General features: G+C 27.0%; 1 protein-coding gene across 1 annotated transcript in view; it reads left to right on the top strand.

Annotated features, from left to right (window-relative positions):
• Nucleotides 1-563: 563 nt before the first annotated feature.
• The window catches only part of LOC133620790 (KH domain-containing, RNA-binding, signal transduction-associated protein 3-like), a 309,759-nt gene continuing 293,937 nt past the window's right edge, over nucleotides 564-16,385 (top strand). The window contains exons 1-2 of the mRNA XM_072915615.1: nucleotides 564-702; nucleotides 12,304-12,477. Of these exons, the coding sequence (XP_072771716.1) occupies nucleotides 657-702; nucleotides 12,304-12,477 (220 nt within the window). The 5' untranslated portion in view covers nucleotides 564-656. The remainder of the gene's footprint in view (nucleotides 703-12,303; nucleotides 12,478-16,385) is intronic.

Genomic DNA, 16,385 nt, shown 5'->3' on the forward strand with positions numbered 1-16,385 from the left:
GTGTGAGCAAAAAGTATTAAAATATATTTTTGTGAAATATTACAACTTTTTCTTGTAACATTTTGATATTATTTTTGCGAAATATAACTTTTCTTGTCTACTTCTCACAGTATTTTTTGTTTGTTTCTTTACATCATGGCCCAATAATACTTATTAATGCGAGCAAAAGAGTATTTAAATAACATTTTCACATTATTTTTGTGAAATATTCCAAATTTTTCTTGTAACATTTTGAAATTATTTTTGTGAAACATAGGAATTCTTGTCTACTTAACATAAGTTTTGTTTATTTCTTTACATAATGGCCCAATAATACTTATTAATGCGAGCAAAAGAGTATTTAAATAACATTTTCACATTATTTTTGTGAAATATTCCAACTTTTCACAGTGTTAATGTTTCTTTCCAACGTGGTTTAATAATACTCGTTAGTGTGTTTAAATGATGCGATGGCATGTCGCACCTGTGCAGGTGTATTAGTGCATGCATGTCGCACCTGTGCAGGTGTATTAGTGCACGCATGTCACACCTGTGCAGGTGTATTAGTGCATGCATGTCACACCTGTGCAGGTGTATTAGTGCATGCATGTCGCACCTGTGCAGGTGTATTAGTGCATGCATGTCGCACCTGTGCAGGTGTATACTTCCATAAGCGAATGAAACCTTCACTTTCTACTGAGAGTTTCGATGACGACACAAAAGGTAACGCAGTCTTTTAAAAAAAAAAAAAAAGTAATACAAAGGTCATATTTCTCACAGTATCTTTTGTTTGTTTCTTTACATCATGGCCCAATAATACTTATTAGTGCGAGCAAAAAGTATTTAAATATAATTTTGACATTATTTTTGTGAAATATTCTAACTTTTTCTTGTAACATTTTGATATTATTTTTGTGAGATATAACTTTTTGTCTACTTCTCACAGTATTTTTTGTTTGTTTCTTTACATCATGGCCCAATAATACTTATTAGTGCGAACAAAGAGTATTTAAATATAATTTTGACATTTTTGTGAAATATTCCAACTTTTTCTTGTAACATTTTGATATTATTTTTGTGAAATATACCTTTTCTTGTCTACTTACAGTATTCTTTTGTTTCTTTCTTTACATCATGGCCCAATAATACTTATTAGTCCGAGCAAAGAGTATTAAAATATATTTTTGTGAACTATTCCAACTTTTTATTGTAACATTTTGATATTATTTTTGTGAAATATAACTTTTCTTGTCTACTTACAGTATTTTTTTTGTTTCTTTCTTTACATCATGGCCCAATAATACTTATTAGTGTGAGCAAAAAGTATTAAAATATATTTTTGTGAAATATTACAACTTTTTCTTGTAACATTTTGATATTATTTTTGCGAAATATAACTTTTCTTGTCTACTTCTCAAATTATTTTTTGTTTGTTTCTTTACATCATGGCCCAATAATACTTATTAATGCGAGCAAAAGAGTATTTAAATAACATTTTCACATTATTTTTGTGAAATATTCCAAATTTTTCTTGTAACATTTTGAAATTATTTTTTGTGAAACATAAGAATTCTTGTCTACTTAACATAAGTTTTGTTTATTTCTTTACATAATGGCCCAATAATACTTATTAACGCTAGCAAAGAGTATTAAAATAACATTTTCATATTATTTTTGTGAAATATTTCAACTTTTCAATGTTTCTTTCCAACGTGGTTTAATAATACTCGTTAGTGTATTTAAATGATGCGATGGCATGTCACACCTGTGCAGGTGTATTAGTGCACGCATGTCGCACCTGTGCAGGTGTATTAGTGCACGCATGTCGCACCTGTGCAGGTGTATTAGTGCATGCATGTCGCACCTGTGCAGGTGTATTAGTGCATGCATGTCGCACCTGTGCAGGTGTATTAGTGCACGCATGTCGCACCTGTGCAGGTGTATACTTCCATAAACGAATGAAACCTTCACTTTCTCGGAGTTTCGATGACGACACAAAAGGTAACTCAGTCTTTAAAAAAAAAAAAAAGTAATACAAAGGTCATATTTTTGTCGTCACCTTGCGGCGGTGCTCACGTGACCTCTGCGTGTTTACATTTTTGGGCTTGAATGGTTTTTGTTTGCGTGGCAAAAGTAAGGTGACGTGGATGAATAAGAGCGTCGTGTTGAAAGGGACAAGCGGTAGAAAATGGCTGGATGTAAAGTTGCACACTTGATGAAAGGCCAGCGTGCTGCCTAAAAGTCAACAAGAAACACTTTTAAAAGGCTCGCGTACGAGTCGTACTCGCCGTTTGGACGACGTGGGCTCCTGGAAAGCCGTCCAGCGCGGCAGCGGAAGTCGTCAAAGTAACTTTATGAAGCCAAAACTGGCCATGAAAAAAAGAAGAGAAAAGTGTTAGCTCGCTAGGCTACACAAGCTAATGCTAATGCTAGCTAACCTTCTGCTGTTTGACGTCCTGACCGCCGATTAAAGTCATCTTTCCGCCGCGTCGACGTCCGTCCGACAGCGATCTGTTTGGGGGGAAAAAGTCACTTTTTGACAATCATACCGAGCTCAGTTTGGAGCAACCTGTTGTTTTTCTATCTTCATTCACTTGCCTTTATTTTGACCTTTGGTTACTCGACACCAACGTTGACGTCATTGTCATGGCAACGTAGCCCCGCCCACCGCCAGTCCCACTATGGCGGACTGTTTATTATTTGCATGGCCACTCTTATTTCAATGCAAATATGCATTTGAATGCTACTTTAAATTTGTCCAAAGCCTGCTTTCAAATATTCATTTTTGCATTACCAAACTAATTGTGTAATAATAATTATTTATAATAATTCATTAAAATTATTATGAACATTATAATAATTGCGTCGTATAATTGTGTAATAATTATAATAGTATCATAGTTATACCTAATATACACAATAACATAATTATTTTTTATTGGTGGTGTTCTATAAAACAATTAATATTGTTGTATTATAATAATCAATATACTAGCAATCATTATAGTAATATAAAATTAGTATTAGAAATATTGTCATCTACAACACATAATATATAACTTTAATATTATTTATTAATACAATTTGTTAGTATCATTCAATAATAGTATATAAATAGTAATATTATTGAATTTTTATACAATTACATTAATAATTCGTAATTAATAATATAATACAGTAGTTACAATATAAAATGGTTATTAGTAGTAACATATAATTACAAATATTGACATATACAACAAATACATAACTAATGCAATTTAATAATAATGCAATTAGTATCATTCAATAGTAATATTATTGAATTTGATATAGTGTCAATTACATTAATAATTCGTAATTAATAATATAATACAGTAGTTACAATATAAAATGGTTATTAGTAATATTATATAATTAGAAATATTGACATCTACAACAAATATATAACTTTAATACAATTTAATGATACAATTAATATCATTCAATAATGGTATATAAATAGTAATATTATTGAATTTTATATAATATCAATTACATTAATAATTCGTAATTAATAATATACAGTAATTGCAATATAAAATGGTTATTAGTAATATTATATAATTAGAAATATTGACCTCTACAACAAATAATATAAAATTAGTATTATTAGAAATATTGTCATCTACAACACATAATATATAACTTTAATATTATTTATTAATACAATTTATTAGTATCATTCAATAATAGTATATAAATAGTAATATTATTGAATTTTTATACAACATCAATTACATTAATAATTCGTAATTAATAATATAATACAGTAGTTACAATATAAAATGGTTATTAGTAATATTATATAATTACAAATATTGACATATACAACAAATATATATAACTAATGTAATTGAATAATAATGCAATTAGTATCATTCAATAATAATAGTATATAAATAGTAATATTATTGAATTTGATATAGTGTCAATTACATTAATAATTCGTAATTAATAATATAATACAGTAGTTACAATATAAAATGGTTATTAGTAATGTTATATAATTAGAAATATTGACATCTACAACAAATATATAACTTTAATACAATTTAATGATACAATTAATATCATTCAATAATGGTATATAAATAGTAATATTATTGAATTTTATATAATATCAATTACATTAATAATTCGTAATTAATAATATACAGTAATTGTAATATAAAATGGTTATTAGTAATATTATATAATTAGAAATATTGACCTCTACAAAAAATAATATAAAATTAGTATTATTAGAAATATTGTCATCTACAACACATAATATATAACTTTAATATTATTATTTAATAATACAATTTATTAGTATAATTCAATAATAGTATATAAATAGTAATATTATTGAATTTTTATACAACATCAATTACATTAATAATTCGTAATTAATAATATAATACAGTAGTTACAATATAAAATGGTTATTAGTAATATTATATAATTACAAATATTGACATCTACAACAAATATATAACTAATACAATTTAATAATGCAATTAGTATCATTCAATAGTAATATTGAATTTGATATAGTGTCAATTACATTAATAATTCGTAATTAATAATATAATACAGTAGTTACAATATAAAATGGTTATTAGTAATGTTATATAATTAGAAATATTGACATCTACAACAAATATATAACTTTAATACCATTTAATGATACAATTAATATCATTCAATAATAGTATATACATAGTAATATTGAATTTTATATAATATCAATTACATTAATAATTCGTAATTAATAATATACAGTAATTGCAATATAAAATGGTTATTAGTAATATTATATAATTAGAAATATTGACCTCTACAACAAATAATATAAAATTAGTATTAGAAATATTGTCATCTACAACACATAATATATAACTTTAATATTATTTATTAATACAATTTATTAGTATCATTCAATAATAGTATATAAATAGTAATATTATTGAATTTTTATACAATTACATTAATAATTCGTAATTAATAATATAATACAGTAGTTACAATATAAAATGGTTATTAGTAGTAACATATAATTACAAATATTGACATATACAACAAATACATAACTAATGCAATTTAATAATAATGCAATTAGTATCATTCAATAGTAATATTATTGAATTTGATATAGTGTCAATTACATTAATAATTCGTAATTAATAATATAATACAGTAGTTACAATATAAAATGGTTATTAGTAATGTTATATAATTAGAAATATTGACATCTACAACAAATATATAACTTTAATACAATTTAATGATACAATTAATATCATTCAATAATGGTATATAAATAGTAATATTATTGAATTTTATATAATATCAATTACATTAATAATTCGTAATTAATAATATACAGTAATTGCAATATACAATGGTTATTAGTAATATTATATAATTAGAAATATTGACCTCTACAACAAATAATATAAAATTAGTATTATTAGAAATATTGTCATCTACAACACATAATATATAACTTTAATATTATTTATTAATACAATTTATTAGTATCATTCAATAATAGTATATAAATAGTAATATTATTGAATTTTTATACAACATCAATTACATTAATAATATAATACAGTAGTTACAATATAAAATGGTTATTAGTAATATTATATAATTACAAATATTGACATATACAACAAATATATAACTAATGTAATTTAATAATAATGCAATTAGTATCATTCAATAATAATAGTATATAAATAGTAATATTATTGAATTTGATATAGTGTCAATTACATTAATAATTCGTAATTAATAATATAATACAGTAGTTACAATATAAAATGGTTATTAGTAATGTTATATAATTAGAAATATTGACATCTACAACAAATATATAACTTTAATACCATTTAATGATACAATTAATATCATTCAATAATGGTATATAAATAGTAATATTATTGAATTTTATATAATATCAATTACATTAATAATTCGTAATTAATAATATACAGTAATTGCAATATAAAATGGTTATTAGTGATATTATATAATTAGAAATATTGACCTCTACAACAAATAATATAAAATTAGTATTAGAAATATTGTCATCTACAACACATAATATATAACTTTAATATTATTTATTAATACAATTTATTAGTATCATTCAATAATAGTATATAAATAGTAATATTATTGAATTTTTATACAATTACATTAATAATTCGTAATTAATAATATAATACAGTAGTTACAATATAAAATGGTTATTAGTAGTAATATATAATTACAAATATTGACATATACAACAAATACATAACTAATGCAATTTAATAATAATGCAATTAGTATCATTCAATAGTAATATTATTGAATTTGATATAGTGTCAATTACATTAATAATTCGTAATTAATAATATAATACAGTAGTTACAATATAAAATGGTTATTAGTAATATTATATAATTAGAAATATTGACATCTACAACAAATATATAACTTTAATACAATTTAATGATACAATTAATATCATTCAATAATGGTATATAAATAGTAATATTATTGAATTTTATATAATATCAATTACATTAATAATTCGTAATTAATAATATACAGTAATTGCAATATAAAATGGTTATTAGTAATATTATATAATTAGAAATATTGACCTCTACAACAAATAATATAAAATTAGTATTATTAGAAATATTGTCATCTACAACACATAATATATAACTTTAATATTATTTATTAATACAATTTATTAGTATCATTCAATAATAGTATATAAATAGTAATATTATTGAATTTTTATACAACATCAATTACATTAATAATATAATACAGTAGTTACAATATAAAATGGTTATTAGTAATATTATATAATTACAAATATTGACATATACAACAAATATATAACTAATGTAATTGAATAATAATGCAATTAGTATCATTCAATAATAATAGTATATAAATAGTAATATTATTGAATTTGATATAGTGTCAATTACATTAATAATTCGTAATTAATAATATAATACAGTAGTTACAATATAAAATGGTTATTAGTAATGTTATATAATTAGAAATATTGACATCTACAACAAATATATAACTTTAATACAATTTAATGATACAATTAATATCATTCAATAATGGTATATAAATAGTAATATTGAATTTTATATAATATCAATTACATTAATAATTCGTAATTAATAATATACAATAATTGCAATATAAAATGGTTATTAGTAATATTATATAATTAGAAATATTGACCTCTACAACAAATAACTTTAATACAATTTAATAATATAATTAGTATCATTCAATAAAAGTATATAAATAGTAATATTATTGAATTTTTATACAACATCAATTACATTAATAATTCGTAATTAATTATATAATACAGTAGTTACAATATAAAATGGTTATTAGTAATATTATATAATTACAAATATTGACATATACAACAAATATATAACTAATGTAATTTAATAATAATGCAATTAGTATCATTCAATAATAATAGTATATAACTAGTAATATTATTGAATTTGATATAGTGTCAATTACATTAATAATTCGTAATTAATAATATAATACAGTAGTTACAATATAAAATGGTTATTAGTAATATATAATTATAAATATTGACATCTACAACAAATAACTTTTAATACAATTTAATAATATAATTAGTATCATTCAATAATAGTATATAAATAGTAATATTATTGAATTGTATATAATATCAATTACATTAATAATTCATAATTAAATATAATACAGTAGTTACGATATAAAATGGTTATTAGTAATATTATATAATTGGAAATATTGACATCAACAAATATATAACTTTAATACAATTTAATAATAATACAATGTATTAGTATCATTCAATAATTGTATATAAAATAGTAATGAGTTTTATATAGTATCAATTACATTAATAATTCGTAATTAATAATATAATACAGTAGGTACAATATAAAATGGTTAGTAATATTATATAATTAGAAATATTGACATCTACAACAATATATCATTTTAATACAATTTATTAGTATCATTCAATAATAATAGTATATAAATAGTAATATTATTGCATTTGATATATCAATTACATTAATCATTTGTAATTTATAATATGATACAGTAGTTACAATACAAAATGGTTATTAGTAATATTATATAATTAGAAATATTGACATCTACAACAAATGTACAACTTTAATACAATTAGTATCATTCAATAGTATATAAATAGTAATAATATCGAATTTTTTAAAATATCAATTAAATTAATAATTTGTAATTAATAAAATAATACAGTAGTTACAATATAAAATGGTTATTAGTAATATTATATAATTAGAAATATTGACATCGACAACAAATATATAACTTTAATACAATTTAATGATACAATTAATATCATTCAATAATAGTATATAAATAGTAATATTATTGAATTTTATATAATATCAATTACATTAATAATTCGTAATTAATAATATACAGTAATTGCAATATAAAATGGTTATTAGTAATATTACATAATTAGAAATATTGACATCTACAACAAATAACTAATACAATTTAATAGTATAATTAGTATCATTCAATAATAGTATATAAATAGTAATATTATTGAATTTTATATAATATCAATTACATTAATTCATAATTAAATATAATACAGTAGTTACAATATAAAATGGTTACTAGTAATATTATATAATTGGAAATATTGACAACAAATATATAACTTTAATACAATGTATTAGTATCATTCAATAATAATTGTATATAAAATAGTAATATTGAGTTTTTTATAGTATCAATTACATTAATAATTCGTAATTAATAATATTGTACAGTAGGTACAATCTAAAATGGTTATTAGTAATATTATATAATTAGAAGTATTGACAACAATATATAATTTTAATACAATTTAATAATACAATTTATTAGTATCATTCAATAATAATAGTATATAAATAGTAATATTATTGCATTTGATATATCAATTACATTAATCATTTGTAATTTATAATATGATACAGTAGTTGCAATACAAAATGGTTATTAGTAATATTATATAATTAGAAATATTGACATCTACAACAAATGTACAACTTTAATACAATTAGTATCATTCAATAGTATATAAATAGTAATAATATCGAATTTTTAAAAATATCAATTAAATTAATAATTTGTAATTAATAAAATAATACAGTAGTTACAATATAAAATAGTTCTTAGTAATATTGTATATATAGAAATATTGACATCTACAACAAATATAACTTTAATACAATTTATTAGTATCATTCAATATTATAAAAATAGTAATATTTAATTGTATATAATATCAATTACTTTAATAATTCGTAATTAATAATATAGTACAGTAGTTATAATATAAAATGGTTATTAGTAATATTATATAATTAGAAATATTGACATCTACAACAAATATACAACTTTAATACAATTAGTATCATTCAATAATAATAGTACAGTATATAAATAGTAATATTATTGAATTGTATATAATATCAATTACATTAATAATTCGTAATTAATATAATACAGTAGTTACAATATAAAATGGTTACTAGTTATATTATATAATAATAATTGGTACTGTCACAAAGAGCACATTTAATGTCATTATATTATGAGAAGGAAGTTGTAATATTACATAACTAAAACTGACAATTAGAAAAAAAGTCATAAAGGTATAGAAAAGGTTTTTGTGTTCGGAAATGTCACAATGCTACAAGAATAAAATATTTTATGTGGCATTTTTATACATGAAAAAGTTGTGACATTTTTTTTTTTTTTTTTTTTTTTTTAGAAAAAACTATGTAAAAGAATTAAAGCACAAAATGATCATTGGCTTGTATTTTGTCAGGAGTTGAACAATACTATGACATAAAACAGACTGCATGTGTATTTGTAGAACACTTTCATACATGTTTTATTTTATATAAGTATTGAACGTTTTTACTTATTGAAAGAAAACAATTGCAATTCTCAATATGACCACTAGATAGAGTCCACGTGCAGTGGTGCCCAGGTTGTTACGTCACACGTTGACATTCATGACAACAAAGGTGTTTAAACCTTTTATTAGTCTTTATCTTTTTTTTATGTTTTTGTAAAATGTCTGCTGTATATTTATATATTTGTACTATAATATGTAGTAATATATTTAGACAATTGGTAGCTCAATTAAAGGAGGAAATATACAAAAAGAGGAAACAATTGAATGAACAATAGCAGATATATAAAAGTGAAGCAAATAAATACATAAAATAAATGCAACAGGATTGGAATAATAACAAATGGAAATCTATTATTTATTTTATGTATTTGCAAATACTATTTTGTTTTTCTGCTGTTTCTTTTTGGGATGTGGGGGGTGGTATGGTTGGGATATAAACAAAAACAATATATGTTGACATTTAGGACAGACAACAGATGTATGATGTATGTGAATATGATGTCATGGATAGGAATGTCTGATGCTGGATGTCAATACAAATAAAATGAAAAAAACAACAAATGGAAATCTATTGTGATTAATCACATTTAGTTTGTCATTTTATATTTGTATGTATTTTTATACATGGACCACATATGAAACATGATTTGCATACAGTAATTATGCTCATTTACGAATTAGACAATAGCCATAAAAGTATAATTGTTTACAAAAAAGTCAAAGCTTGGAAAAAATAATTTTCACGCACTCAAGTTAGAAACCAAAAAGAAAAAAAAGAAAAAAAAATATATATATATATATATATATATTATATGTGTGCAAGTAGTTGTTGTAATACATGAAACAACATTGATGCTACCTTTTTAACTGTCATCTTACGTTTATTTGTCAGTTGTGTGTCAAATGTCAGACATTTATTAAGAGTGTCACTCATTAGTGGACATTAGTGTCATTAGTGGACATTAGTGTCACTCCCACTCCTCACCGTGTCTCACCTGAAGGCTTTCATCCACAATGAATAAATGAGTGTACTTCTTACATTAGTTTCCTTCACTACTCATCACTTTTGACAGCTCTGAGCTTTTCTCACCTTTCTTACTTTTTATATTTCTTACCTTTCTTATTTTTTTACTTTTCTTACCTTTTTTACTTTTACCTTGTCTTACTTTGTACTTGTTACCTTTACATTTTTACCTTTTTTTTTTACATGCCTTACCTTTTGTTTGTTTTACTTATGTTACCTTTCTTACTTTTTACTTATATTACCTTGCTTACTTTTTACTTTTGTTAAATTCCTTACCTTACTTTTTATATATCTTATTTTTACATTTACCTGTTCTTACTTTTTAGTTCTGTTAAAATTTCTTTTTACTTTTGTTACTTTTTACATTTCTTACCTTTCTTTTTTTTTTTTACTTTTCTTACCTTTTTTTTTTTTATTTTTTTTTACCTTTTTTACTTTTACCTTTCTTACTTTTGTACTTTTTACCTTGTCTTACTTTTTACTTTTTGTTAATTTTTAAATTTCTTACTTTTCTTTTGACATGTCTTACCTTTTGTTTGTTTTACTTATGTTACCTTTCTTACTTTTTACTTTTGTTAAATTCCTTACTTTTTACATTTCTTACCTTTCTTTTTATATGTCTTACTTTTACCCTTTTACATTTACCTTCAATTTGACTTTTGTTACCTGTTCTTACCTGTTAAATTTCTTTTTACTTTTGTTACTTTTGACATTTGTTACTTTTTTTACATTTCTTACCTGTTTTTTTTTTACCTTTCCTACTTTTTACTTATGTTACTTTGCTTACTTATTACTTTTGTTAAATTCCTTACTTATTTTTCCTACCTTTCTTACTTTTTATGTATCCAATTTTTTACGTTTACCCTCAACTGTACTTTTGTTACCTTGTCTTTCTTTTTAATCTTGTTAAATTTCTTTTTACTTTTGTTCCTTTTAACAATTCTTACTTTTAAAATCTCTTACCTGTCTTTTTACTTCTCTTACCTTTCTCACTTGTTACTTTACAACAGGTGGGGACTTCTCAAGCAAGTCAGAGCTTTTCTTCCTGTCACTCACACACAGTAGTGACCTGGAGAGATTCAATGACCAATAAGACATTTTCTCCCAACTATTCTAAAGTGGATCCAAGTTGACCTTTTGTTGAAAGATTCTAGAGTCTTCCATTGAAAAGTGTGTGTAGTCATCCTGTGTGTTCCTGAGATCCAGAACTTCCTGTTCCTTGTGGAGGATTCAGGTTCCGTCTTAAGTAAAACTGAAACGACTCTTGGTTTACCAGGACTGTCCCCACTCCTCCATGGACTCAGGCTGATGGCAGAATGTGCCAGGGTGGTTCTGGCTGATCCTGGTTCCTGTCGCCTGGGACATCCCAGCAGGCGAGTCCCTGGACTAAGACTGATGAAGACTGGAGTCTGGTCCTCTCAGGTGGACATCCTGGCTGCGAGGCACAAAGGTAATAATCCATCAATATCAGGTTATATAGGCGTTCAGTATGTACTGACCGATCAATATCAGGTTATATAGGCGTTCAGTATGTACTGACCGATCAATATCAGGTTATATAGGCGTTCAGTATGTACTGACCGATCAATATCAGGTTGTATAATTGTTCAGTAGGTACTGACCGATCAATATCAGGTTACATAGGCGTTCAGTAGGTACTGACCGATCAATATCAGGTTATATAGGCGGTCAGTAGGTACTAACCGATCAATATCAGGTTATATAGGCATTCAGTAGGTACTGACCGATCAATATCAGGTTACAGAGGCGTTCAGTAGGTACTGACCGATCAATATCAGGTTATATAGGCGTTCAGTAGGTACTGACTGATCAACATCAGGTTATATAGGCGTTCAGTAGGTACTGACCGATCAGTATCACGTTATATAGGCGTTCAGTAGGTACTGACCAATCAATATCAGGTTATATAGGCGTTCAGTATGTACTGACCGATCAATATCAGGTTATATAGGCGTTCAGTAGGTACTGACCGATCAATATCAGGTTATATAGGCGTTCAGTAGGTACTGACCGATCAATATCAGGTTGTATAATTGTTCAGTAGGTACTGACCGATCAATATCAGGTTATATAGGCGTTCAGTAGGTACTGACCGATCAATATCAGGTTATATAGGTGTTCAGTAGGTACTGACTGATCAATATCAGGTTATATAGGCGTTCAGTAGGTACTGACCGATCAATATCAGGTTATATAGGCGTTCAGTAGGTACTGACCGATCAATATCAGGTTGTATAATTGTTCAGTAGGTACTGACCGATCAATATCAGGTTATATAGGCGTTCAGTAGGTACTGACCGAGCAATATCAGGTTATATAGGCGTTTAGTAGGTACTGACCAATCATTATCAGGTTATATAGGCGTTCAGTAGGTACTGACCGATCAATATCAGGTTATATAGGCGTTCAGTAGGTACTGACCAATCAATATCAGGTTATATAGGTGTTCAGTAGGTACTGACTGATCAACATCAGGTTATAGGCGTTCAGTAGGTACTGACCGATCAATATCAGGTTATATAATCGTTCAGTAGGTACTGACTGATCAATATCAGGTTATATAGGCGGTCAGTAGGTACTGACCGATCAATATCAGGTTATATAATCGTTCAGTAGGTACTGACTGATCAATATCAGGTTATCTAGGCGTTCAGTAGGTACTGACCGATCAATATCAGGTTATATAGGCGGTCAGTAGGTACTGACCGATCAATATCAGGTTATATAATTGTTCAGTAGGTACTGACTGATCAATATCAGGTTATCTAGGCGTTCAGTAGGTACTGACCGATCAATATCAGGTTATATAGGTGTTCAGTAGGTACTGACCGATCAATATCAGGTTATATAGGCGTTCAGTAGGTACTGACCGATCAATATCAGGTTATATAGGCGTTCAGTATGTACTGACCGATCAATATCAGGTTATATAGGCGTTCAGTAGGTACTGACCGATCAATATCAGGTTATATAGGCGTTCAGTAGGTACTGACTGATCAATATCAGGTTATATAGGCGTTCAGTATGTACTGACCGATCAATATCAGGTTATATAGGCGTTCAGTATGTACATCATTTCATCTTCATAGCAATGTGTTTTATTGTGAAAATCATCATGCAGAAATGAAGTTATGCTTTGTTTGTAGTTTAATACAACACATTATACAAACATTTGTTATCCATCCATTTTACATACTGCTCATCCTCATTAGGGTTATTATTATTATTATTATTATTATTATTATTATTATTATTATTATTATTATTACCATCATCAATGGTAATATTGATGTGTGTGTGTGTGTGTGTGTTACATATGTATATATATATATATATATATATATATGTGTATATGTGTGTATGTATATATATATATATATATATATATATATAACATTTGACGTCACTATGGGAACTTTTGACGGAGCAGAAACGTGTGAACTCGTTGGGAGTTTCCTCCTCTCCCAGCTCGCTAGCCTCAATCTGAACCTTGGTATTTACCGTGATGACGGACTGGCAGTGTGTCGCGCCTCGCCAAGGAGCAGCGAGAATACCAAGAAGCGCATATGCCAAATTTTCAAAGAGAACGGCCTACGGATCACGATTGAAGCCAACAAGCAAACCGTCAACTTCCTTGACGTCACTTTCAACCTGAGAAATAACAGCTACCAACCATTCACCAAACCCAACACAACACTCCAATACGTGCACCATGACAGCAACCACCCACCCACCACCACGAAAAGAATACCTACCGGAATCAATAAAAGGCTATCGATGCTGTCATCTAGCAAAGCTGAATTTGACCAAGCAACCCCCCCGTACCAAAAAGCCCTTGATGAAAGCGGATACAATTTCACCCTCACCTATGAACCCACGCCAGGAAACCAGCCAAAAAAGAACAGAAAACGAAACGACATCATCTGGTACAACCCCCCATACAGCAAAAACGTCTCAACGAACATTGGACACAAATTCCTCAATCTGATTGACAAACACTTTCCCAAAGACAACACCCTAAGAAAAGTATTCAACAAGAACAACATCAAATTGAGCTACAGCTGCATGAACAATATACGACAAATCATCTCAAACCACAACAAAACAATTGCAAATGAGCCGTCGGCCCCCGGACAGAGCGACTCCAAAACCAACAAAGGTTGCAACTGTCAAAAGAAACCTGATTGCCCTCTCAATGGGGGGTGCTTACAAACATCAGTTGTCTACCAATCTAAGGTAACACGCAAGGACATTAACACATCCGACACATATGTAGGATTAACCGAGGGAGAATTCAAAACCAGATGGAACAATCACAAGGCTTCTTTCAGGAACCAAAACCTGCGGAATACCACAGAACTCAGCAAACACATTTGGGACCTCAAAGACAATAATGTTGAATATTCAATAACATGGCAAATTCTTGCATCCAGCACACCTTACAATAGTGGTAATAAAAGATGCAACCTATGCTTGAAAGAGAAACTGTTTATTATTTACCGTCCAGACCTGTCATCCCTCAACAAGCGCAGCGAAATTGTAACAGCATGCCGCCACAGACGGAAACACCTCCTAGGTAACACATGAGCCAATCACCACGCCCCTACGCCAGCCTGTACCCACCCACTCTGTGCCCTATATAAACCATGGTATGCGAATGCTCCCATTAAAATCTCCTGATGATTGAGGGTACCCCCCCTCATGAAACAGGCCTGTAGAGATGAAATAGTCTTGTGATTTTTTTCCCACACATACATATATATATATATGTATGTATGTATGTGTATATGTGTGTATGTATGCACACACACACACACACACATACAGTACATACACACATATATGTGTGTATGTATACATACATACATGTTGTTGTGTGCTGGGTGTTGTCACTTCATGTTGTAGTTGTGTGCTGGGTGACTACGAGGGCGTTCATACGGGACGTGGGGAAGAAAAGTGGTCATGTTGGAGAAAGCAAATGTCATCCAGAGATGATCCATCCAGCAAGAGCACTTAAGACAGCAACACAACAATTTCAAGTCAAACGTCAGACAGGCGGAAAACGGAGCGTTTGATCCCATCCATCATGGAAGATGTTTTCCACACACTAATATCACCATGGATCATACATCTCTCTGATATCATGCTTATTAATGTCACCATGGATCGTACATCTCTCGGATATCATGCTTATTAAAGTGCTTCAATAGAAACACTTTTATCCAGACGGCTGCATTTAAACACATTTATATTTCTAGTTCTTTCAGCTTTTATGTCTTTAGAAGTGATACATGCCTACAATCATCTTCATGACCATACTAGTGGAAGATATCATGC

Source organism: Nerophis lumbriciformis, linkage group LG21 (assembly GCF_033978685.3).
Source record: "Nerophis lumbriciformis linkage group LG21, RoL_Nlum_v2.1, whole genome shotgun sequence".
NCBI classification, from domain to species: domain Eukaryota; kingdom Metazoa; phylum Chordata; class Actinopteri; order Syngnathiformes; family Syngnathidae; genus Nerophis; species Nerophis lumbriciformis.